General features: G+C 32.4%; 2 protein-coding genes across 2 annotated transcripts in view; one reads left to right on the forward strand and one right to left on the reverse strand.

Moving 5' to 3' along the window:
* Positions 1 to 21,631, reverse strand: part of LOC129225713 (3-ketodihydrosphingosine reductase-like) — a 26,389-nt gene extending 4,758 nt beyond the window's left edge. The window contains exons 1-9 of the mRNA XM_054860201.1: positions 21,496 to 21,631; positions 12,224 to 12,313; positions 10,759 to 10,815; positions 7,647 to 7,712; positions 3,353 to 3,448; positions 3,072 to 3,263; positions 1,951 to 2,034; positions 422 to 505; positions 39 to 140 (exon numbers count right to left, since the gene is read on the reverse strand). Coding sequence (XP_054716176.1) covers positions 39 to 140; positions 422 to 505; positions 1,951 to 2,034; positions 3,072 to 3,263; positions 3,353 to 3,448; positions 7,647 to 7,712; positions 10,759 to 10,815; positions 12,224 to 12,313; positions 21,496 to 21,591 — 867 coding nt within the window. The 5' untranslated portion in view covers positions 21,592 to 21,631. The remainder of the gene's footprint in view (positions 1 to 38; positions 141 to 421; positions 506 to 1,950; positions 2,035 to 3,071; positions 3,264 to 3,352; positions 3,449 to 7,646; positions 7,713 to 10,758; positions 10,816 to 12,223; positions 12,314 to 21,495) is intronic.
* Positions 21,632 to 22,191: 560 nt separating this feature from the next.
* Positions 22,192 to 26,522, forward strand: part of LOC129226620 (RAC serine/threonine-protein kinase-like) — a 46,977-nt gene continuing 42,646 nt past the window's right edge. The window contains exon 1 of the mRNA XM_054861248.1: positions 22,192 to 22,531. The gene's annotated coding sequence lies outside the window, so the exon portion shown is untranslated. The remainder of the gene's footprint in view (positions 22,532 to 26,522) is intronic.

Raw genomic sequence — 26,522 nt, forward strand, 5'->3', positions numbered from 1 at the left:
ATAACAAATATTTTTTTAAGGTCTTTAAATGAACATACCTGCAAAGCCAAGTCGAAAAATGAGTTTATGGGACACATCGCGCTGCACAATGTACAAATAAATTTGCTCACAAAACCCACAGTAGACATGAATTTCTTGTCCTATTCAAGGAAAAAATTAACAATTACAAAGTTGAAAAAAAATATTTTTTTTCTTTTGTTTTGAGGGAAAGATAATTAAATGATAACAGAAATATATATATATATATATATGAATGAAGTTTGAAAAGTTTCATTTTATTCATCAATCTTTATTTGCATAACATTAAAAATTTGCTTCCTTAATTTAATTCATTTAATTAAATGCAGATGTTGTTATTTTGGGTGGACCACATTTTAACACATATTTTAATTTTAAAAGAATATTATGTTTTAAAAATTACCAAAATATCATTCAACAAGTTAGAAGCAACTTCCTCAGCAGAAAATAATCCACCAGATTCAGATATAAGTTGCGTTTCCAGAGGCTGAAATTGAAAAATGTTTCATAAAACACCATACTAAAAAACTGAATTAGTTTACAAAATTCTGCTTGTTAGTTTAGTATTTTGATGTAAATTCAATAAAAATTCTTTGTGCTTCTTACATTTAAATATTAAGAAAAAAAGAACTCGTATTAACTTTTTTTCCCTATGGCTAGGGAAAAGAAAAAGAGAAAAACAATTAAAAGAAACAATATGCTTAACATAAAAAAGTAGTAAGGACAAAAAGAACATTGAAAAAGTTCAATAACTGAAGATTATCGCCCCCATTAAACCTTTAACTAAAAAAACACCTTGATAACTCTGAATCTCCATGGATAGCTCCAGTGGTAAGAGGTGGTATTTATCTATTGGTTGATTTTTATTGTCACACAGGGAGCAGATAGCCTTGGAGAGACTGCCTACGCAATAAATCATGCCCAGTAAAAAAGCAGATGCGTAAGTCAAGTGTTTTTTCAAATTGTAGGAACCTTGTAGTGTGTTTTCACACATATAATAACATTTGCATTTATTTTTCAATAGCAATGAAAAAGATAAATATTTTAGTTTCTTTTCTTTTTATTTTTATTTTGACAACATGTCATTTCTCAGAAAGAACGCTATGTTCCAATCTCATTTTTTGAGCAGTAACTACTAATTTTGAACTCGAATATCTCCTTGAATTTTTGTCTCAAATGTTTCATTTTTTGTGTTGTTACTACTTTTTAATGGAGCTTATATTGCCCTAAATGTTATGTAAAGGGCCTGGAAAGATTAAATTTCTTTCTTTTTTTTCTTCTTCTGCTTCAAACTTTTAATATGTCAACTCTGCATCTGATTTTGAACATTTTTGCAACTGGAAGTATGCATCTGTGACTAACAGCTGCAAAAATAGAGGTCTTGCAGGTTAAACCAATATGTTGATAGAGTGTTTTTTTTTTTTTTTTGCATTCTAATTTTGATTTCTTTTTTTCCCTTCTAACTTGAGATGATAAAAAATATGATCTCTTCAGAAGAAAAAATTTTTGGGACATTACTTTTACATGCTGCTCCAGAAGTTGTGTTTTCTCAGAAAATGATTTTTTATGTTTGAATAGCTGCTTAACTTGTCATAAAAATCGATTTTAACAATTTTTCGAAAATTTAACCTCCTTTCGATGGGATAAGATATTAACTGATTGGTACAATTTTCTGTGAGTTCATCTGCTACTACTGATGACAACTTTAATTTATTTTGCCAGTCATATAAATTTTGATTTTTCACTCTATTCTAATACATTGTTCTGAAGAAATTAATTATAATGTTCCATTTTACCATTGAATAAAAATATCATACATTTTTTTTTTACTGTATGATATGTATAATAAATTAAGCCTGATATAAATATTTCCGAATTCTAAAAAATAAAAACTTGGAAATTTTGGACAAAATGAAACAATAAAAGCCAAACCTTGTTTTTCATTTCTTCTTCAAATCCAGGAGTATCTGTATCAGGAGGAAATGATACTGTTATGCTAATATTAAAAGGCTTCATCTATAATGAAAACAATTATATGTAAGCAAAGTGTATAAAACAATAACTGGTTTTTGAAAGATTCATTTGTGCAAACTCCAACCAAGCAGTGAAATTTTAACATTATACAGTAGAACCTCTAGATAAGGGGCACCGAGGGTACCAGAAATTTTGTCCCTTAAATAGAGGTGTTGCTTCTTTAGAAGTATTCGAGTTTATATATTCAATGTATTAAATCAGTATAGTTTCGTAATAAACATAAACCATTAAGATAAAAGGCTAAAAATCATTGATGTATACTGAGATGAAATTCAAAATTATTCAAATTTCAAAATTGATTCTTTTAACAATTAAAACTTAATAAAAAATTTGGCAATGGTATAGTTTTCTAACTCACATTAATTTTTTTGAAGTCATTCCTTGCGTAAACTTGTTAGATTTCATATAATTTAAAATTCAATACAATAAAAATTAAAGTGTTGTGTCTTATTCTAGCCCAAAATGACCAATAATACCCATCAATACCTGTGAATCAATCTGTGACTTTGTTCAGGATCAAAGTTCTGCCAGAAATTTATATCATTTTATCTCAAGAAAGGGGGCAACCGATTCTCCTGACTAATAAAAGAACAAGAAAACAAACAGGAAGAGCAGCATATATTTAAATAATAATAAAAAAAAAGAGTGCAGCTTTGGTTTTTCCACAAGGACGGTGCATTAACCTAAGGGAGAGAGCAACAGAGTCAGATTTATTCCTAAAAAAAGTCAGGTAGTGCAGGTGATCCTTAATTTGTTAAATCGGTACTTCCGCTCTGAAGAATTTGATTTTTGTGTAGCCAAAAGATAAGATTAAAAACAGAGAAAGAGAAATGAACAAGTTTCTATATTGGAACATTTCCCATTCTTTTAGCACAGGTAAATGTGATTTGTTAAAGGATTTGCATGTTTCTAATTAAAAAAAAATATATATATATTTTTCCCCCAGTAGAACAAATCAAATATTGTTGAACTAATAAGGTTTTTGAATAACTCAGCAAATTAAATTAATATAAAATTACCTCCATTTGTAAAGATTCTGCCAACCCTAGAAGAGCAAACTTGGATGCAGAGTAAGCAGAATATCCATATAAGCCCATCAATCCAGCAATTGAAGATACAAATACAACAGAACCAGATTTCCTTTCTTTCATAAGAGGCAAAACGGCTTGAGTCATGTGTACACTTCCAAGAAAATTAACATCAAGCATTTTCTACAAAAAAGAAAGAAAAGGATAGGTTCACAATTGAAAAATTAGTTTTAGATAATTTTTATTCTCATCAGAGCATTTGATTGACTTACAGAGAACTGTTCCTTAGGAGTGTCTAAGAAGGGATGACAAACTGATGTTCCAGCGCAGTTGACAAGCACAGTAATAGGACCACTGCATTTCTCTGCCTAAAATATTTTTTTTTAAATAGGTGAAAGAAATTTATAAAAGGAAACAAAGCTTAAAAAATCACAAAACTGATCATCAGAAGCAATGAATTTAACCAGAATACTTTACAGACCTAACAACACATTATACTGTAGCTCATGTAATTGTTTTCAAGCATGTACATTAGGGTGTCCCGAAAACTTTTTTTTTGTTTTTCTTAATGCAAGACCTCTCAAAATTTGCGAAATCGATCGTAAATTACAAAAATAATTTAAAAAATAGAATAAAATATATCTTCAGGGCTCTACCGATTGTCAAAGTTTTGAAAAATTGTCATTTTTATGGCAATTGTAAAAGAAGTACTGTGAATAAAGTTATAAATTTACTGTGAAATAAAAGCTCGACAGCTGAAATAAAAAGATCGTGATTCGTAATATCAACACGAACAGAAAAAAAAAAAAAAACATATGGTGATTACTACTGTAAATGCCTATATGGGAATAACCCCCATTTCCGCAGTAGAATCGTCCACGAAGCTTGGCGCCACGTCTCGATTTGCATGCAACAATATGTTACTGACGACTTCGACTTTGTTTGGTTTCAACTTGCTAATTCCTTTTACTTGTTTCGAGGGCTTTCTTGGCTTGACTCACGGGTGTTTTCTTCGTAGCCAAAGTAATTTTAATGTCATAAAAGTACAGTTGCAATTGTTAGTGTTATATGCCGATTCTGTTAGTTTTAAGTAATGAGTTCGAGACGTAGTGAGACTACTTGTGCTATACTGAGACCCTACAAGGAACTTGATGATCGGCAGCTACCTACTGTAAAAGACGTCATAAAATTTATTTTATTTGTCAGGAGCGAACAGAAATGTATGCATAATGGAAAGGACCCTTCCAGTTCAGATATATATACAATGGTTTCTGAAAAAATCAACAGTATTTGGACAAAAGCTTCAATTCTAAGCGTAACTAAGGAACGAGTAATTCAATTATTAAAATTCTATTTCGAAAAGTACGTCAATTTGAAACGATACCCCAGAAGCAAACGAAGTGATAGTTTTGAAAATTAAATGAAGTGCTTTTTAGAGTCATCTGAGAAGCTCTTCGACGTTGCGGCTTGTAAGTGCTCTGTATTTGAGTCTTGTTCGTGTTTAAAACCTAAAAAAGTTCCCATCAACGAGAGAAGTTTCTTGTTGGATCAAAGAAATGACAGGAAAATGGTGATAGGTGTCGTTAAGAAAGAAACAGCTGGATTAATGAAACAACAGCAGAGAAAACTTGAAAGGGCAGCAAAAAAGTCTTCTACTGAAAATAATGATTCTGTCTCAGCAAATTTTGATGACGATTCGATGCGTGAATTTTCTCCAGAAACGTATTCCATTAACAGAGACGAATACGGCCTCTACATGGACACCATCAACTTCAACGACAAATAGGAATACACTGATCTTGCCAACAGTTGCTAAGGTCTGTGATAGATACGGTTTGTCGACGCGATCTGCTGCTGCTGTTGCTTCTGCAGTTTTAGCTGATGTCGGTTTGGTTTCAAAAGAAGATTTAACTCTAGTTGTAGATAAAAACAAAATCCACAGAGCCGTAGCTAAAGCTCGGAAAGAAGCTTCCAAAGATATTGGAAGTATTGTTATAAAAAGCATTTACTTTGATGGACGTAAAGAAAAGACTCTGATAAATGAGAAAATAGGAAGTCGTTACCATCGCAAAGAAATTTTAGAAGAGCACATCTCAATTTTAGCAGAACCCGGATCAATTTATTTGGGACCAACACAACGCCAAGTCGTGGCACTGTAAAGGCAATTCTAACTTCGATTACAGCTCTATTAGAAGGTCAATGCTTGAATTTAGAAGACGTGATTTGCGTTGGATGTGACGGAACTGCAATAAACACCGGTTGGAAGGGTGGCGTGATTCAATATTTAGAGGAGTATCTGGAAAGACCATTGCAATGGTGTGTGTGTATGCTTCATGCCAACGAATTTCCCCTTCGTCATTTATTCTTGAGCTTAGATGGTTGCACTTTGGGTCCTAAAGAATATTCCGGACCTATTGGAAAACAGTTAGCTGGTTGTAAAAATAAAATGACATTGTCTTTTTGCGCGGTGGATGGTAATTTGCCTAATTTTCCGAAAAAATGTGGTTGATGAACTAAGCACGGATCAAAAGTATCTTTATGAGATTTGTCAAGCTGTATCAACTGGTTTCTGTAGTCCTGAGCTGGCAAATCGCCAACCTGGAAAAATGGCACACTCGAGATGGCTTACTTCTGCTAATCGTATATTCAGACTTTATGTAAGTACTCTTAATCCAACAGAAAATTTGCGATTACTTGTTAACTACGTGGTTAAAGTGTACGCTCCAGTTTGGTTCTTAATCACGCAAAGTCATCTTTTAAGGAAGCAGCCAAACATCTTTTTCAAATGATTGTGTACTCTCGATTTTTACCCGAAAACTTGAAATCTGTTGTGTATTCTGTTATCGAAAGAAATGCTTTTTTGCGCACCCAGAAAACCTGGTCAGTATGTTTTTTTTTTTGATAGGGAGCACATTTGGGAGTTAGCATTACGAAGAATAAAAAAAGCTAGAGAGGCTGAAAGTAGCACTAAACGCAAACTATTTAAAACATCAAAAATTAACTTCTCTGCTAAAGATTATACGGAAATAATTGTCTGGCAAGAGTGTCAGGTTACAGCACCACGGTTCTTCGACATATTTCTAACGAGAACCTTCAAATTATGGCAAAAGATAATAGTTTGGAAATCGTTGACTTTCCTTGCCACTCACAATCTGTGGAAAGATGTGTTAAACTAATAACACAGGCTTCACAAAGTGTTACTAACGCTACTTCTAGAGATGGCTTCGTTAGAACCAGGTTGCAATCTCGCGCAGAAATGCCAAATTTTGGACACAAAAATAAGTTTAAATTCTAAACTTTTTTAATTATTTATAAACTGTAGTTTGTTTATTTTGTTTTCTTGTGCTTTGTTTCATTAGTTTCTTAAATAACATGCTTTTTAAACTTTATTTTTGTATTTTTTAAATCATATCGTTTAGGTCTGTCAAAAATGTAAAATATGCAAAACTTCAAAGAGCGGTAGAGCCCTCAAGATGGCACGCAATTCCATTTTTTTTACCTTTTTCGTGATCTGTGGAAAATTTTGCAAATTTTGACACCTCTTGTGATAGTGTAGCTCAAATTTTTTTTCCCCTCATATATGGACGGGACACCCTAATGTACATTAGGCTAGGGTTATGATTAAAAAAATATATTTTGGCTTCTAGTAAAAAAAAATTAAACTTTTGATACAAAATCGGAAAATGACAATTATTTTGTTCAATTTTAAAAAAAAAAGGTTTCACAATAATGAGATTGAAAATCCTTCAACTTTAGTAACTGCTTCAAAAACATTCATGCCTTTGCCAAAGAAATTAAATGATTCAAGCAAATAATCCTGTAATTTTTAAGATGCACTGCATTTCATAAAGAAAAATTCCAAACTAAAAAAAATAACACCGTTCCCTAGTTTTAATTCAAAACAATACTTTACATTTTCTCCTTAATTAAGAGTTTTTAAATAAAAGTACATCTATTAATGAGAAAATTTTCACTGAAAGCAAAACTATTATAGGGTTATAGTTCAGTATTATTTTTTACAGAGTGGAATATTTATTTCTGAATGATCTTGAAATACTTAGTTTTCAAATATAAAACAAACTCATAACTCACAAAGTGACAGACATGATAAATGAAAGGATCCTTTTAATTTGTCAAAACCCTCCATGAACACCCTATAGCCTCGTTTACATGGACACTTTGACCCCACAAATAACCTGCTTTTAACTGCATTCTGGTTCTTTACTGAGTAAATGAGGAATTTTCTTCCTCCTTCTTTCTGGAGTAAATGCATAGTTTTTACCCAAACTGCAATACCCAAAACAAGTTTGTCTACTTGCTAGGTATAGACACTAAAGACGCTGGGTAAAAACTGCTTTCTCAGGTACAATGGACAACCTCTTTTTGCATGGTAAACGGGGAATTTTCTACCTTTTTTTTTTTTTTTTCAGAGCTGGAGCAGGGATTTGCAAGGTACAAAAGTTTTGTGTGTCCATTTATCTTCTTATGGTGCAAAAACTCAGTTCAAGTTCAGGTTTTTAAATCTTTTGCAAAAAAAAAAAAAAAAAAATTGAAATGTGTTCTTACCTCCTTTACTATTGATACCAAATCATTATCTTTATTGGAAACATCAACTGAAAATGTCAGTACTTTCTGGAAAACATTAAGCAAAAAAAGCTTTATTTGTAGGAAATTTTTAAGGAAATAAAAAATAAGAAGACAATAAAATACAGAAAAACTGTAAGAAATTACTAACATCCATAATTTAACCCTTAACAGGTGTGGTCTCACATATCACTCAAAAGTTCATCCGATCACCCTTATTTTATTTTCAGTCTGACTGAATGGTTTTTCCCAATAGCTTTTTGTTTTGTGACCTTGAACACCCCCTTGCTTATCAGTATCTTTAGGCGAGTGCATTTGGTTTAAATTTAATTGCATGCTTTAGAAGCGGTCTGTGAGACCGCACCTCTCCTTCAGTGTTACTATTTTTGGCAGTAGTAGAAATTAGGCTCTTAACGTTAGAGCCGAGGATATAGGTACGTTTATCTTACTCACGTTATGCGGAAGAGATGCAAAATATTCCAGATGAGGATGAGAATTGTTTGAAATGTTCACAAACCTTAAGCAATGATGTTCTAGGTACAATCAAGGCTGAATTATTTTCTCGAAATACGACGCGAAATACTAATAGTTACAGAGCTTTCAGAATTTTCCCATAACTTGATATAATCAGTTTTCTGGTACTAAAATGTTCTGTACATATTAAGCAACTAAATGAAATCTTTAATAAATAGTAGATTCATTTTTATTACGAATAGTGAGTTATTTACTGTAGCATATGATTTTCTCGAAAAATCTTAAGACTCTAGCGAAATTTCCTCGGAAAAAATATATTTCGATTCAAAGTTCAAAAATATTTTTCCCGGTGCTAATAAAAGTTCAAAGAACATCTGAGGAAAATTACAGAAATGTATCTTGATTACACGATTTTAAAGAATTTTTTAAATAGAGCAGTTTTTGAGACCTCACATCCCCTGTTACGTCCTACTTTTTCACCTCCCCTGTTACGGGTTAAAAATAATAGCATTTCTTTGTTTTACATTTCAGGGTAATGTATTTATAAGTACCTACTATAGTGGGCCGAAAAATTGATATTTTGGGTGAGCAAATTACAATGGCAAAAAAAAGTTGTATCTTGACATCCTAAATATAGGAAAAAGTTTTTAAAATAAATATTTATGTCTTTAAATCTCACATTAGCTTAAAAATTTGAGAAAAAAGGATAAAAAATGGTCAAGTTTTAAAAAAAAAAATATGAAAATAAATATTAAAATGTTTGTATTGAAATATCACTAAATTGTTTCCCTTTAACACTCTTTTCATACATCTTTAATTTTTCCCCAGCTATTAGTTCAATCATAAATCAGTGGTGCCCACCTAGGAAGGCAATGGCACAAACTGCAGAATTGAAATTTTTAGGGGATGGGGGATCTTTTTAGGCATATTTTTCTATAGGGGGGGGGTCATTGCTCTTGGGAGGATGGTCACCCCTGCATAAACAGTAAATTCTCATGAAATCAGTCAAAACTCGACTTTCTTAGCTTTCTTTGAACTTATCCATACTTTTTCTTTTATACTCCAACTGTGCACTGCAAAGCTCTTTGCTGGTACAACAGTTACATTTCATTGCACCAAAAACCCAGAATTTACCATGAGGAGGTGCCTGTACTTTGTGTTAAACTTGACATTAAGAAACTCTAATTGCATAATCTGCCATTATATAGAAGTTTAGTAAGACCTCATTTGGAGTATGCTGTTAAGTTTTGGTCTCCTTATCTCAGGAAAGATATTTCTGTATTGGAAAGGGTTCAAAGAAGGGTTACTAGACTAGGAAGAGGACTTTCAGATTTAGACTTAGACGATGATAACAGACTTAATATGTACAGCCTGGAGCAAAGGAGAGCCAGAGGGGACATGATTCAGTTGTTTAAATTTATCGAAGTGAAAGATGTTAACGGATTAAATTTTCTCACGGAAAGCAAGACAAGGGGAGATTGGTTTTAAGCTATTCAAATCTCAGGCTAACCTGGAAAATAGGAAAAATTTCTTCTTTAGTAGGGTCGTGGGCACTGAGAACAGCTTACCGGAAGAGGTGGTAATGAGCAAGGGGGTGGATAGCTTTAAGAGGCCCATTGGTCTTCATTGGGGGCTTATAAACTGACTAGGACCCGCATAGCTGGGCCTAGCATGGCTGGCTAATGGACCAGCATAGCTGGGCCATTTGCCTGTTGCTGGTCGTCATATTTATATTTGCATAATAGTTCCCAAAAACCAACAGTACATAATAAAAAAACTGTGAAGAAAAAAAAAACAAATAATTGCATTAATCAATTATAATGACCAACCCTTTAAAGTTGTCATCAAGAATCTCATTACAAAATAGATCTCAAAAGTCAAAAGTGCATAATTAAAAATTGTGAAAAATGCCTAAATAAATGCATTAATAGGAAAACAGTACCGAACAAAATTGAAAATTAGTGGGTGTTAGTGGGACGTTTCTTTCTGACCAGATACTCATCGTCCTTGTAAACCTTAAATTTTTCACTTCTTTATCACTTTGTAAGATATGGTATGAACTTACTGGTAAATACTTATGGAGACAGACAAAGTTAGAAGAAAATTTATGGTTAGATTTGATTGGTCATATGAATTTTGTCAATAATGTTCCCAAATTATTTAATATTTTAACTTAAAATATATATAAAAAAATATAATAAAAACTATCTAAAACTGAGTATCACACTTAAAATTTTGTCATGCATGTTCTCAGAAGAAAAAAAAAACCCTTCAAATTATGTCAGATTTGATACTTAAACAGTTTATAGCAAAACTTGAACCAACATGAAAAAATTCATTAACCTCACCAACTTTTCAGAATTTTATTCAAAATACCCAATTACAATCCATCATTACAATTTATATGAAATTTTCCAATGTCTAATTGTTTAACTAAATATCTCAAAAGTAAATTAAAATATTTTTATTTAAAAACCAAATGGGAGCTAAATTAAACAAAAATGAAATTGGTAAATTACAGAATATAAATTTTAGCCAGCATAAGTATGTAACATAATCTGATTTGCAGAAAGATTTTTCATACAATTGGATAAAAATATATATCTTATCAAATGCATACTTGTTTAGTATTCTTTAATTCTGAAAGCAATGATTCTTTGGCTTTTTCCAGCTTTACCTGCAAAAAAAAGCTAAAAGTATAATTTTTTTAAATAAAATTTTTCATTTTTTACATTTACTTTCAACTTTTTTCTAATTTAAAAGACTAGAACAATAAATTGTAATTTAATAATATGTAATTTTAAATTTATAATTTAATAAAAATTTAGTGTAGAATGAGAGAAAAAAAAGGAAATTTTTTAAGGGGTTTCTTATACATTTTTAAAAAAATTTCAAACACATGATCTTAAAATACTGCGATCACAAATGTCATTTTGTGGTCTCAAAAGTAGCCATTCATGAAATAACTTTGGATTTTGAGAAAAACAATTGTTGACACAACAATTGCCACCAATTGTGCTTTTCAATTTGTAACATTGAACAAAACAATGGACCACATGGATCAGCTTTGCAAGCCGGATGAGGCCTGCGAGATGTAGGTTGGGCACCACTGACCTAATCAACATTCAACAAAGCAGATATCAAAATCAATTCAACAAAAGACCAAAGAATCCTTAAACATCTACTTATTATTGATTTCATCAAACAATCTTTTAAACATATTGCAATATCAGTGGACAATGATTGGTGCTATCAGCGGGAGAAAAATGCCAATCTTACACAACTTTGCAATGGACAGGTTAAGGTCTTAACACTGATGGGGGGGGGCGCCAAAACGAGAAATCTATCACATTGTCTGACTATAGGAGATGGAAAGACAAACATCTGGTTTACACGCTGAAATGAATGCATTTACAGTAGAATCTCGAAAATCCGAGTCACGAAAGTTCGAGGTTCCGCTTAATCCAAGGTGTTACATTTACATTTGAAGTTTAAGTTTTTAGTGGTTAAAAATATGATTTTTCCATAAAATCTTAAAATAGAAATCTTTGATACTAAAAAACTTATTAACTACATACTGTACATAATAAAACGGCATTGAGAGAGTGATTTCTATAACACTCCCTAAGTGGCCCGAATAATTCATCGACCCAGAATATGGATTAAGAGCTTGGAGATAATAATTGGATATGTGCAAAATTGATATTGTTTTGCCACAAAGAATGTTTTAAAATCCTTTTTGGAATATCTGTTTGTAATTTTAAAAAAGTGCACACCTTGTGCTATATCATACATTATATCTGGAAGAATTTTCCGTATAATCAAAGTTTTCAGTACTCCGAGGTAACGTGAGCCCCAATTACCTCGGATTTTCGAGACTCTACTGTATTAGTTTTCAAGAACAGCAGTTAGACTTTTTCAGATGTGCATAAATGTCTAAATTAAGCTGAGTCCTATTAAAATGAACCAAATAAATGCACCAATTTTTTCCTTTTCTCCTTCATGCAGATAGAATTATCATAATTGGCAGCTTGCCAAGTTCATTGCAAATATGAGCAGACAGTATCTGCTTCTGAGAAAAATACCTTTGACCTTGCAACTATAGTGACACTGCATCCTAACCACACAGCTACAGTTGCTAAAGCAAGTCCTATTCCACTAGACCCTCCAGTAATCTGAAATTGTAAAATAAAAAAAAAAACAGTTAATTTGCATTCCGAATAGCATTCAAACAAGGATATGTTTTTTTACTCTGGAACATAAAAGTCAATCTTGACATAAATTGCAAATATGTAACTAGAAAAATTATTGATAACTTTCAGCATTTATACTTACTTAACCCTTAACAGTGGAGGTGCGGCCTCACACACACACACACACAAACCGCTCGTAAGTTCATCTAGTCACCCCTATTCATTTTCAGTCCGATTGAATGGTTTTTCCCAATAGCTTTTTATTTTGTGACCTTGAACAGCCTTCGTGCTTATCAGTATTTTTAGGCAAGTGCATCTGGTTTAAATTTCATTGCATTCTTTAGAAACGGTCTGTGAGACCCCACCTCCCCTCCAGTGTTACAATTTTGGCAGTAGAAGACACTTCTCTTAACCTTAGAACCGCAGATATAGGTTCATTTATCTTATCTGTGTTGTGCGGAAGAGATGCAAAATATTCTAGATGAAGTTGAGAGTTGTTTGAAATGTTCACAAACTTTACGCAATGATGAACAACCAACTGTTCAGCAAATGTCCAAGTGGTTGGTTTGCGTCCCAGGTATGGAGTGCATAGGAGTTGGTTAAACCAACGGGCTAGGTGTATGAACCTGGTACTCAAGGAAATTTGCGTTAAGCGTAGTATCAGGTTTATTGATGTGTGGAGTAAATGTAAACACGATTGGATTGCTAGGGATGGCCTGCATCTGAGCTCTACAGGGGTCAAAATGGTTAGTGGTTTGGTTTTAAAGGCTTCAGAATCAAAAAACTAAGTTGGAATGGGGGCATGGTTTAATGAGCAGAATTCGAAAGGGTATTAACTATTTGGATTTTAGTAGAATTGGAAATAGGGTGGCTAATAAGAGAAAAGATTTTAACAGTTGGGATTCAAATAATCGTGCAGCATTAAATAAAAGTAAGATGGGCTTACTTAAGGTTTTTTATACAAATGCTCTTAGTATTAGGAACAAGATGGAAGAATTGAAAAGCATAATTATAGATGAGAGGTTGGATATTATTGGAGTTACCGAAACATGGGCTACCGAAAGTGATGATGATTTATTATCTATTGCTGGGTATAATTTGTTTAGACAAGATAGAGTAGGTAAAAGAGGTGGTGGGGTTTTATTTTATGTCAGAGACACTTTAACTTGCAATGAATTGGTAATTAATGATAAACCTAAGGAGATTGATATGATTTGGCTAGAGTTGATGAGCAATAAGGGAAATAAACTACGTTTAGGGAACATTTATAGGCCACCCAACTTAAGCCAGGGTCAAGATGAACAGATGTTTAGTATTATTAGTGACATTTCAAGCAAGGGGTCAGTCATTATAATGGGAGATTTTAATTTTCCAGGAATTGATTGGAATAATTTTTACCATAGTAATAGCAGAGAAGAGGAATTTTTGAAAGTAATTGGTGACTGTTTTTTAGATCAAATTGTAACTCAGGGTACTCGACAGGACGTGATTTTGGATCTAGTTTTCTGTGATATGGAAGGTTCTGTTCAGGGGTTATGTGTAGTGGAACACATTGGAGACAGTGACCACAACAGTATCAGGTTTGGGATTAAATTTGATACGCACAAAGTAGAGAATTTTAGGTTTGTTCCCAATTTCAGAAATACTGATTTTGTGGCACTTAGGCAGAGTTTGAAAGCAGTTTTTTCTTCTGGATTGGACAATAGCGATGTGAATCTTCAGTGGGCAGAGTTTAAGGAAAAGCTAGCAAATACGGTTGGGGATCATGTTTCTTTTAGGAGAAAGGTGTCAATACTAAAATTTGGCCAATGTAGTTCTCCAGGGAAACTAAAGACGCTCTAAATTACAAGCAAGCTGCTTTTCATAGGTTTAGAGAAACTGGTCACAGTGCAGATAGGCTCCAATATTGTAAGGCAAGGCATAAATTTAAGTATTTGGTACGGGTTCAGAAAAGAGAGTTGGAGCAAAGACTGGCAGATAACATAAACAGGAATCCCAAGAGGTTTTTTGCATACGCTAATTCGGGGAAAGTTCGAAATAGTCATATTGGGCCACTCGTTGATGAGCACGGAATTTTAATTCAGGACGATAGTGATATTGCTAATGTTCTTAATAACTTTTTTTCGAGTGTTTTTAACGATAACTGTATCTCAACAGTTGACACCAACAAGACACAAGCTATAGTACAGCTTGAGGACTTTGTATTTTCCAGGGATGACGTTTTACTTCATTTGAAAAAAAGTAAAGAGACTAAGGCTCCGGGACCTGATAATATTTATCCAAAATTTTAGTTGAATGTGCGGAGGAATTAGCAGATGTAATCGTAAATATTTTCAATGCTTCTTATAACTCGGGGACAGTGCCAGAGGACTGGAAGCTGGCTAACATTACACCGCTCTTCAAGAAAGGGTCTAAAGGGAGTGCGAGAAATTATAGACCTGTGAGTCTAACTTCGGTGGTTTGCAAAATTTTTGAAACATTGATAAAAATTAAGATAGTAAATTTTCTAGAGACTAATAATCTATTGACTAGTTTTCAGTACGGTTTCAGGAAAGGCAAATCCTGTGCAACTAATTTATTACATTTCTATGACAAAGTTACCATGGCTTTGGACAATAAGAAGCCTGTAGATGTTGTTTACATTGATTTTTAAAAAGCTTTCGATAAGGTACCGCATGTTGCTCTACTTAGCAAATTAGCTGATATAGGAATAGGAGGGAAAACTTTCATTTGGGTAAAAAACTGGCTGACCGGAAGGAAACAAAGTTTAGTTGTAAGGGGAAATTATTCTAATTGGAGTGAGGTTTTAAGCGGGGTTCCTCAAGGATCAGTGTTAGGGCCTGTTTTGTTCATTGTTTTTATGAACGATATTCACAAAAATATTTCTGGGAACATGAATTGTTTTGCTGATGATGTCAAAGTTATGGGGACTATAGATAATGAAGAACAAGCAAAACAGCTTCAAGAGGAACTAGATCATATTACGGAGTGGGCTGATAAATGGGGTACAGTGGCGGCGATAGGCGTCGGCAACTGCCGACGGCCTCGCGGCAGGGAGGGCCTCGCAAAATTCTCAGAAGTAAATTCTCAAAAGTTTTAAGAAATTGCCATGTTTTCAATTGAAGCTCTTATTAAATGCAACAGACGCAAAAGTAGCCAAAACAGTGTGTGCAGCGGAGACTGCACAAAGACAGCCTTAGCAAACGCGGGGCCCAATTCTGTCGGGGCCTGAATTTAAAATATTCAGTAACTTCAGTTCAGCTTATTGATCAGCTAACTCTATTCTCCCCACCCCCATCCTATTTCTTTTCTTTTTCTCTTGTTTATTAAGTTCGTCTAAAAATAAGAAAATCAGTGAAGCACCGTTTATACGTTTTTAAAGGGACTGCATGAAAAAAGCGTACAAACGAAAAAACGTATAACAGGTATAGGTTAATGTGTATTAGACTTTGCAGGGACCAATTTCAAAAAAGTATAATTGATAGAAATGTATAAAAGAGAAACGTATAAACGGTGCTTCACTTATTCAAAATGCTGCTCCTCCGAACACACACCCCTCCCCCACCTTCCTACACACCCCTCTATACACACGCACACCGAAAGCATTATGAAGCATCTGAAATTTCGTTTCCAGATCTTAAATGTCGCGATATTTCCAACTTAAAACACCCAAATACTAAACAACATCGAAAATCGCTTCAAATTATGTTTTTGTATAGCTTGAATTTCAAAAATTACCGAGCCTAATATTACAAAATATTACCTTACAATCGCATTTTTAAGGCTTGAATTTCAGAAAATATTCGGACAAGGGTCCCCATACCGCCTTTCTTTTATATCATTAGCAATTAGGTTTTTTAAACTACATTAATAAAAAGTTTAAGTGGAGGGGCTCCTGAATATAAAATATTGCTAAAGTTTTTAGGACCGTAATTTTCAAAATTTTTCGAGAGAAGAACTCCCTTCCTTCCCGTAAAATCTTCAAAGTTTGTCTAAAATTCTGTTTTTAAAGCTTCAATTTCGAGAATTTGCAGGGGATTTTGACCTATTTTTTTAAACAAAAGAATCGATCTGGGACAGTCTCTGGCCCTAAAGTCAATAAATATGGCCTATGATTGTGTTTTTAAGGCTTCATTTTCCAGAAATTTCCACCGAGACCTCTGTAAATTTTTTCTCGTAACATCAAGAAAGAAAGCCTAAAATGGCGTTTTTAAATTAAATTTTAAAAAAATTTCCGGGGGAGGACCCCTGGACCCCGCTTTCTATCAGGTTATTTTTTCCCCTTCAATGTGCCGCCCCCTCCCCACACCACCAGAAAAACTTTTCGATTGCGCTACAAGTCACGAAATATTTTTGTCCTAGCAATTAAGTGAATTGGGAATTCTAAGTGCCAATCGTTAGTACGAAAAGTAATTCCATGATTTCAATCATTTGTCTGCAAATATTTTATGATTAAAAGGGCCTCGCAAACTGCACCGCCGACGTCTACTTTTGCTCTCGCGCCGCCACTGATGGGGTATGGCTGTTAATGTTGGGAAATGTCAAGTGCTACATTTAGGGCATGGAAATAAGTGTACAAGTTATTATTTGCAAGGTTCAGTCATTAGTCAGGCACACAAAGTTACTGATCTGGGGGTCTTAATAAGTCAGGATTTAAAGTTTAGCCAACAGTGCAGCATTGCTAGTAACAAGGCCAATAAGATGCTTGGGTTTATCAATAGATCTATTTCAAACAAATCTAAAGAAGTTCTTCTACCCTTATATAGAAGTTTGGTAAGACCTCATTTGGAGTATGCTGTTCAGTTTTGGTCTCCTTATCTTAAGAAAGACATTAATGTATTGGAAAGGGTTCAAAGGCGAGCTACAAGGCTAATAAATGAACTTTCTCACTTAGACTATGATTCCAGGCTTAAAAGGTTAAAAATGTACAGTCTTGAGCAAAGAAGAGACCGAGGGGACATGATTCAGTTGTTTAAATTTATTAAAATGAAAGATGATACGGGGCTGAAGTTTAGCACTGAAAACAGGACAAGGGGTCATTGTTTTAAGCTATTTAAATCTCAGGCTAACATGGATATAAGGAAAAATTATTATTATAGCAGGGTAGTGGAGCCTTGGAACAGTTTACCGGAAGAGGTGGTAATGAGCAAGGGAGTAGATAGTTTTAAGAGGGCCTTTGATCTTCACTGGGGATTGTAAATTGACTAGGACCAGTCTAGCTGGGCCCAGAGCCTGTTGCTGGTCGTCACTTTTGTATTTGTATTTGTAAATGTTCTAGGGACAATAAAAGCTGAATTATTCCTCGAAATACGACGCAAAATACTAATAGTCAAACGGCTGTCAAAAATTTCCCGTAACGTGATATAACCAATTTTCTGGGACTAAAACGTTCTATATATATTAAAGAACTAAAATGAAATCATTAATAAATAATAGATTCATTTATATTACGAGTAGATAGTTATTTACTGCAGCATATGATTTTCTCGAAAAATCTTAAGACTCAAGCAAAATTTCCTCGGAAAAGGTACATTTCGATTCAAAATTCAAAAATATTTTTCCCCATGTTAATAAAGGTTCAAAGAATATCTAAAAGAAGTTATAGGAATGTGTCTTAATTACACGATTTTAAAAAAAATTGTAAATAGAGTGGTCTCTGAGACCTCAAGTCCTGTTACGTCCTACTTTTTCACCTCCCCTGTTATGGGTTAAAAACCATCAAAACCAACATAAAGTAAAACTAAACAACTTCTTGTAAAGTTTTAAGAATGCCCATACACTGATTTAAAGGACCTGTATAACAGGGGTGCCCACCTGGGAGGGGGGGGTCAAGGTGCAGACTGCACTATTGAAATGTTTAGGTTGTTTTGAGAGGTATTTTTCTCTTTTTTTTGGGGGGGGGTGGCTTTGTGATATTTAGGGGGGTGGGCACCCCTGTGTACAATAGACGTTTCTAGTAATCTAAAAACAAAGGCTCATCCAAACTTGAAGTTAAATTAAATAAATTATAAAATTTATCGATAGAAAAAATCATCCTACTATATTAAAGTAATATAAAATCGTGTTTGGTTTTGTTGTCATAATTTAATGCAGTATGGTTCAAATCTTTCCACAATTTGCATTCACTTTTATTGGTCTTACACTTAAAAATTTAATAAACATTTTTTAAAAGGTGATTAATCTGTTTACTCTTTGAAAAATCCTTAAGCAAATAGAATTACTTAAAAACTTAAAATTTATGTCAGGGATGCCTTTTAATCTTCATTTCCTTTATAACGTCTTTTCATGAACTTACAAAATGACACAAATAAAATTCTATTAGAAAAGCAATGCTAACCATTTCATTGTGTTGATTTTCTGACTAAAAACCAAGTGATATTAAACTAGGATATTAATCATTTTTTAATATAAACTCTGATTGAATTATTGAATAACATATATTTTCTTTCTGGAAGGTTTCTGGCTGTAACCTTCCTGAAATTTGATTGCCCCTCGGGTAACTAAAAGTTGGACACACTGATTTAAAGGATCTGTATAAAGGTAGTAAAGTTATTGTTGTTTTTGACTAGACTGACAATATGGGGTGCACTAGCTCACTTTTCCAACTGTATTGTAGTTTGGTATTGAAGTCCAACTTCCACAGAACACACATGTCATAAGGACCTGTTTTTAGGGTGGGCAACCATTCCCACAAAGAAAAGACAAGGAAAGAAGAGAGAAAGTACATTCATGCCTGAGCCAGGATTCAAACCCAGGACCTCCTCATCTGCAGTCAGAATTCTTTGAAAACTAGACTAGGCGGTCGGCATTAAATATGTAGTTTAACACTAATTGAATCCCATCTACTGATAAAAATTTTACTATAAAGCATTATTTTCATGCTTCATAGTAAAATTTTTATATGACTATTTAATGTAGGGGAGAGGAAGCACATCTGGACGGTTTTTTATTTCATACAAAAAAAAAAATTTCAGCAACTGTAACCTTTAACTTAAAATGTTTCCCTTCAAATGTTGCCTGCTCTAAAAGAGGAGATATGATTAACAACATTTTTTTTTTGGTTTTAAACTAGGCGAAATCGTTCACATGGCACCTACATTTGGTCCATTTGGACATGCTTGGGGCACATTTGGATGCCATTAATAAAACAATATTAATAATTTAAAATGACAAAGACAAATGCTTAAATTTACATGAATATGAAATACTCTTCATTCTCCTAAAACTACTTGATTAAACAGCAAACTGCTTTTTGCTCACTTTCAGAAATTACTTTTGGACTGGAAAGCATTTTTTAGATTCCAGACAAATCAAAATTTATAAGTCTGCTTAGAATGAACTTGTATCATGGCATAATATCAAAACAGTGTTTTTTTCCCCTTTTTTTAAGTCATCAATATTTTCTGCATTTTTTTTCTGTAAAGACTCAAACTAAAAATTTATTCTTTAGTCTTGAAAGAGAGAGGTTTGAATGGCATTTCCTTTGTCTTTCTACAGTTGATAGGAGCTATTTTATTACTTCAATCAGCGTTAAGAAACTTTTTATTTAAAGCTTCTACATAGCTAAATGCAATCATTCAAGCTTAAATATAGGACAACTCACCTTGTACTTATTTAAAATGGTTTTTATAAGATATGAAAATGACACTTTTTCTTTTTCACTTTTAAAGACATATTGACTGCCATACTTAATTCCAAACTTAACTACACATTTTACTACACAAGTCAAGAAAAGTCATTGTTAGTTATTAAAAAATATTTTAAGTACCCTTTTTCTTCCATTTTTCATAATAATTTATAGATATGTAATATTTGGGACACATTTACAGACCATATATACCTAGAGCAATGTTAAAATGCTCCATAGTTTTTAATTTTGCTAAACCTAGCCTAGTAGAAACTCTATTTTTGAAAAATGTGATTAATAAATCATAATGTTCAATAAATAAGCTAGTCATTTTCACATAATAATTAGTTTTTATAATTGAATGGGTGAAAGAATTAATTAGCATTCAAACAAATCTAGTATAAATTACTTTCAAGTTTCAAAACAGCATGATTGACATAACTTAGAAATTTTTACTGCTAATTGCTTCAAATTTCCTAGGGAAGTGGATCATAGCGGTGGAAGTATATATATTTTTTTTCCTAATTTATACAGTTTAGTAAGTTTGGCGAAATTGAGCTGTCCATGTGTGCCCCCTTCTCCTCACATACAATTAAAAGAAATTGACATTTTAAAATTATAATTAGGTGCTTTTTCATCAAATTAAATGCAAATCAAGAACAGAAAATGAAAACAAAAGAAAGAAAGAAATTTGATTGAGGGGAAAAAATTAATTTGAACTGTAAATTGTCCTTTATAAAATCTATTAGGAGCATTTGGAAAAGGACAAAGAATGTTTGTTAAAAGAGTAAAGAATCATTGTATCACCATACAGCTAACAGAACTTGAAGCTAGAAATTCTAGTTGCTTTCTGCCTTTACTTGAATGTATATTGTACAATATTTTCTTTTTTACTTAATTTTAAATTTTAGTGTTATTCTTATTTTTCCATAAAATGAAGGGAGAGGCAGAGTTTCAAGAACTTAATCAATAAGTAAATTATCATCAATTTGAGGATTTAAATGCAAGAAACTGAATGCCTCTAGTAGTTTGAAAAATAAAAACGAAAATTACTTAAATTACGTATTCAGAAGAACTTAAAAAAATTATAATCATTTTTAAGAAACAATTCTCTCTCTCTGTCTGTGTGCTGTCTCTCTCTTTTTTTTTGTAAATTCCTAAAATCTTAGATTTCAAGCAAACTATGGAAAAAACCTAATTAAATAAGGTTTTGAAAAATAGAGATACAGAACAAAATGATTGGTAAATGGCCGTGCAAATTTTCGCCAAAAATTGGTCTCATTATTATCGGTCTGAAAAAGTACAATTAAATAGGGTTTTATAGGATGTATAACGAAAATATAAGAGGCTCACGATTTATTTAAAAAATGTATGCTTTTTGAACGGATTAAATTTCTAAGAAATAATACCAAGGTATGCATATCTATTTTACAACAAAATTTCTTTAAAATATAGCTATTTCATGGAAATCATAGACGTGAATCGCCCATTAGTTGACGAAAAAAATAATTAAGTAAATAATAGAATGTCAAGATACCAAATAGTGTTCGTTTTCCAAATTATATGATCGTTTTTTCCTTAGAAAAAAATAAAATACAGAAGAAAGTAAGACAAAAATGAAAATTATTATCATTTTACTACTTGTCTTCTTAATATTGTTTACAATTTTCAAAATGTTGATACCACGGATTACTTGGTAGTATTTAGCAGGCTTACAGGTAGCCTAACTGACTACGCTGTCTCTTCATTGGAAGTCAGACTAAACTTTTATTTCCTGATTGGCTGGTATAGTAAAATGTTATGACTCATGACGTAACAGCCGTCGGCTAAACTAGCATTATTTTGCAAACACGGTCGCAAATATACCGGTATATTTATTTAACACAGAAGGCTTTAAAAGATTTCAGATCTTTCGAAATAAATTGTGGTTATTTGTGTGGATATACTTCTTAAAATATCTATATTTTAGATATTTAATGAATAAATAGATTCATGGAGAACATCATTGTTCTCGCGAACGATGAACAACATGCATTGAGCAATATCCTTAGAAAAGTTTTATCTTATACATTGCAAACTATATCTATAAAAAAAATGATTTATAAAACTGCCTAACACATGAAAGAATGTATTTTCTCACTAATCTCCCACAGTTGATCTGTTGTTGTATAAAATCTGAAAATTGCTATTTCTGCTGGTTACACAAAAAGACTACTACTACTTCTAAAATTTTAATAGTGAAAATGGGTATTTTCAAGAAAATGTGCTTGGAAATACGGCACTATCATACTGTATATCAGTTTTGATTTTACTTCAACATGTGTTATTCTTTAGTCCAAAAAGTTGCCGACATTGGTAACTAAAGTGTTAACTTTTAAAAGTTATTTGTTGCTATCCACTTGACTAACGTTTGTGAACTGTGCTATGAACATTCAGAATGGCAAAAGGATTGTTTTATTTGATATATAGTATACGATTAATAAATTAGTTTATTCCACAAATGTTCAGCAAATGGTTAAAATATATTAGAAATTAGCTTGCTTTTCATAAAGTTCTACGAACATTTTATTATTGTAAGTGTTGATTCATTATGATGATTTAATTCAATTAATCTTTTTAATTCTTGCATAGATCTTCATCGTGCATAGATCTTCGAAAATAAAGTTGCAGTGTGATTGTTTCAGAGAATTTCAACTGCTTAATCGTGAATATTTTTATAATTCAAGGTCATCAAATGTATGCAGTCTTCTGCTTTAATTAGAGTATATTTAAAGTCTGTTTATTTTTGACAGTTGTAACACCCAGCACCTCTCATTCATGTTTACTTCTCCTTTGAATCATATAGTTTGAAAATATGAAAACAAATTTGGAACACTATGTTATCATGTTTTGATGCCATTGTTTATTAAATATAGCAACTTGGCGCTTGTAGGGAAGAGAACTACTCATAGCTGAAGGCGAAAAAATTTTATCCAGATTAAACTTTTAAAAACAAGTACTTATTCTCATAGGTAATCTTGCCTGATGTTACTGTTTGACCGGGACAGTCCCGGTTTTCAGACAAAATCCCGGTGTCCCGGCCAGTTTAGTTCACATCCCGAAAAAAGATAAATTTGATTACAGATGACCCAAAAAGTCGAATAATAATTAACTGTGTAGGATTATTTAAAATAATAGCTGTCATTTCTGTACCTCAAAGCCAGACTGACGTAAGTCCAAATTTGCGATTTATTATTGCCTTGTTTGTTGAATCCTAGTCCACATCAAGCCATGAAAAGGTAATTCTTAAAAAAAATCTAATTATTTACCAGTGTTAAAAGAGCATGCTTCCTATCCTTTGCATGCGCCAGACAAATATTTTACTTTCTCCTGTAAAGTAGCGACTATGGAGTTACGTTAGTCTGGCTCTGAGGTACAGGTTTGTAACATTGACTTGTGAAATTAATATCAGATTAGCTTGTGGGGGGTTTTACAACAAGATTAAAAACAAATAAAATTTTCTAAAAAGTCCTGGCCAACCCAATGAACACATAACTATTATTCAAATTTTTATTTCACATTCAAAGGTTTTCTTAAAACTAAAGCAACCTAAAAATATTAATATGTAGAAAATATAATGTTTAAATGTATCTGCTTGCATCATTTATTATTTATTACCCCAGGTTCAGGCTCTTAATTAGTATAACCATTTATTCATAGCATTGAGAATGAGCAACCATCTAAAACTCTAAAAACCGACCAGGTTTATTTGAATCCTTGGTATGTTGCAAGGGTGGGGGGGGGGGACTAGTGTCCTGGTCGAATGTTTCAGAAATCTGGCAGGCCTACACATAGGTGCCTTTGTAACACAAAGCACCTACTCATAATTTGTGCCTCGATGCAGGGCTGTCTAAGGACGTAATAGTACCCTCTCCCCCCCACTCCGCCCACACACGCACTGAGGCAGGAACTGAAACAATTCAGTACACAGTAAGATAAAAATTTGCTTCCTTTTTAAGCCACCAAACTTGCTCTAACAACTGAAGTAGGCATGTAAAGAATAGAAAAGCTTTGAATATTTTTATGTTTTGATTATCCTCCCCCTTTTTTCTGTAAAAATTTGTCTTAACTTTTGAAAATATTTTTTCACAAGGCATCAATATCGCAGGCATGCACAACCTCTAGAGCATGATGTTATTAACAGAGTAACCGAGTGTATATTTTTCTCGATTCCACCAAACGAAAGGATAGTCTTTTCTTGCAAGATGCTGCTCTGCTAAGGTGCCTAGGAGACTACCTTGAAATGAAAAATAAGATAAAATTAACATTGTTTTGCCATAAAAAGGGATCAAACAGCCCTGTTGCAATATCCTATTGAAATTAAAAAGGAAAGTGCATAACTTGCCACCCTATGAGCCATTTTGAAGAAATTTTAACCTTCTGTGATAAACCTTTTTTTTTTAATTTTTTTAAATCAATATTGCGTAGTTATTACCTACATAATGTACGCACTCAAATAAGTACAAATTTCATAATCAAACTCGTCAAAATGGGTTTAGTGAGTGTTTTGGTTTCTTGCGAGTTTATACACATAAATGCGTTCAGACATAATATACAGAACAAGTCAAAATTGCTTCTAATAATGAAAATGGAAATTTATATTGAAATTTGAGTGGTATTTCTTTTTTTTTTTCTTTTTTAGTGCGGACACTAGTTTATTTTTATTCTTTAAGGAGGTAAAAGGTGTCCATCTTTATCTTGTCTATATAGCATAAAATTTTAATCGCTAAGAATTTTTTTGGAAAATCCAAGTTTTCACTAAATCAAGGTAGCATGAGCTTCAATTGCCTCAGGGTTTCGAAACTCAACAACTTTTTTTTCTTTTTTCGGTAACTGTTGTGTTTAAATGAGCTACAATTTGCTGAAAACTTCACTCTTAAAAATGAATGAAAATCATAGGAGAAAATATTTGTCAACTACAATTTCTAAGTAATTAAACAAGCAAACTGCCATCAATTCGCATATATAGGTTGTAATAAAATGTTGTATGAAACAGAAAGGGTTTTATTTAGGGTAAAATAGAAAGTTACATATTTATTTAAGATCATATGTCAGAGGTGATTTATATATTCTGCACAGCAAGATTGATAAAAAAAACTTTTTTTTATCAAACAATTCGGTTTTTTTAAATTTAAATCAGATTTTTGAAATCAAAATGTAATTAATTAATTGATACTAACTGATTGAGTTAGATGCCTAAACCAGATAATTACTGTCCCATATCCAAATGGGTCGATTTCCCAGACTTTTGTAATGATTAAAATAAACAACATCTTCTGTTTCACTGTTTTGTTTTAATGGAAGTTGAAAAGGATTGTATGACATGTTTATTTAAAGAATAATAATTAAATAGCTTTACACATAACAGATAAATATATAATCTAGTTTATTATGCTTAATTTCATTGAAAGGAAACATCTAACTTCATATATCCCTTTGCAAGTACAGTTGGCTCTCTGTTTAACGACTTTCAAGGGACCACAAAAAGTCGTCCTTAGTAGAAATAGTCTTTAAATAGAATGCTTTTAACACTATAGTGGACCATCTGGGACCGTGGAAAGCCGTCGTTAAATAGAGAAAAGTCGTTAAATAGAGTGTCCTTAAACAGAGAGCCAACTGTACTTTTCTTCTTAGTTTTATTGCAATGATTTTTTTTATTCTTCTTCAATTTGAATTTACTTCATTTCAACAATATGATTTTTTTCCCCCTTTTTGTAGCATGGTTTATATATTTTTTTTTATGTTTTTTTTTTTAAATAAAAATACTCTGAACTTCAAGTCCATCAAATTTATCCTTCTGAACTTTTAAAATTTTAATCTTTGAAAATCATGATTTAAAACCATGATTTTTTATTTTTAAATCAACTGATTTAAATCAAGTTGAGTTAAATCTCTCAACCCTGCTGCCCAGTAATTCGTGGCTGAATATACAGGCTCAAAATGATGCGAGGTTGACATCAATCTGAAGGAAGAAATCCCAAGATAAATATACGTTTATTGAGAACTTTGATGAATGCATAGGATTAATATAAGATGCTTAAATCTAGCAGAATCAAAACTGTTGTCTGATCAGGGTTCGCCGATATATATTGGTCGATATATATCTGATATTTATTTTGAAAATATCATCATATTTTGATATTTTTGATCTTCATTTTTTCCTACTATGGTATTTTCAATTCAAAAATTATATTAATCATAGTAATATTGTTAATTGGTTATTAAAAATAACTAAAAAGTTATGTACTTTATTGTTATGATGCATTAATACATTCATTAATATAACAAATTCATATAATATTCCTTTTTTACTTGTATTTTATATTCATAAAATTATTAATAATGTAACAATTTTTAATTCACATTAAAAGTGCCTAGTTAAATATTAAACATTGCTCAGAAAATAAGAAAATGTCTTATGACTGTGCACAGACTAATGCATATTATTTATTTCTGAATCATATAACTGTAAAAGTAGCTAACAGAGGAAAAATGAGTAAAACAGCTAATGCTAAATCAACTCCA

The sequence above is a fragment of the Uloborus diversus genome, chromosome 7 (assembly GCF_026930045.1).
Source record: "Uloborus diversus isolate 005 chromosome 7, Udiv.v.3.1, whole genome shotgun sequence".
Classification (NCBI taxonomy): Eukaryota; Metazoa; Arthropoda; class Arachnida; order Araneae; family Uloboridae; genus Uloborus; species Uloborus diversus.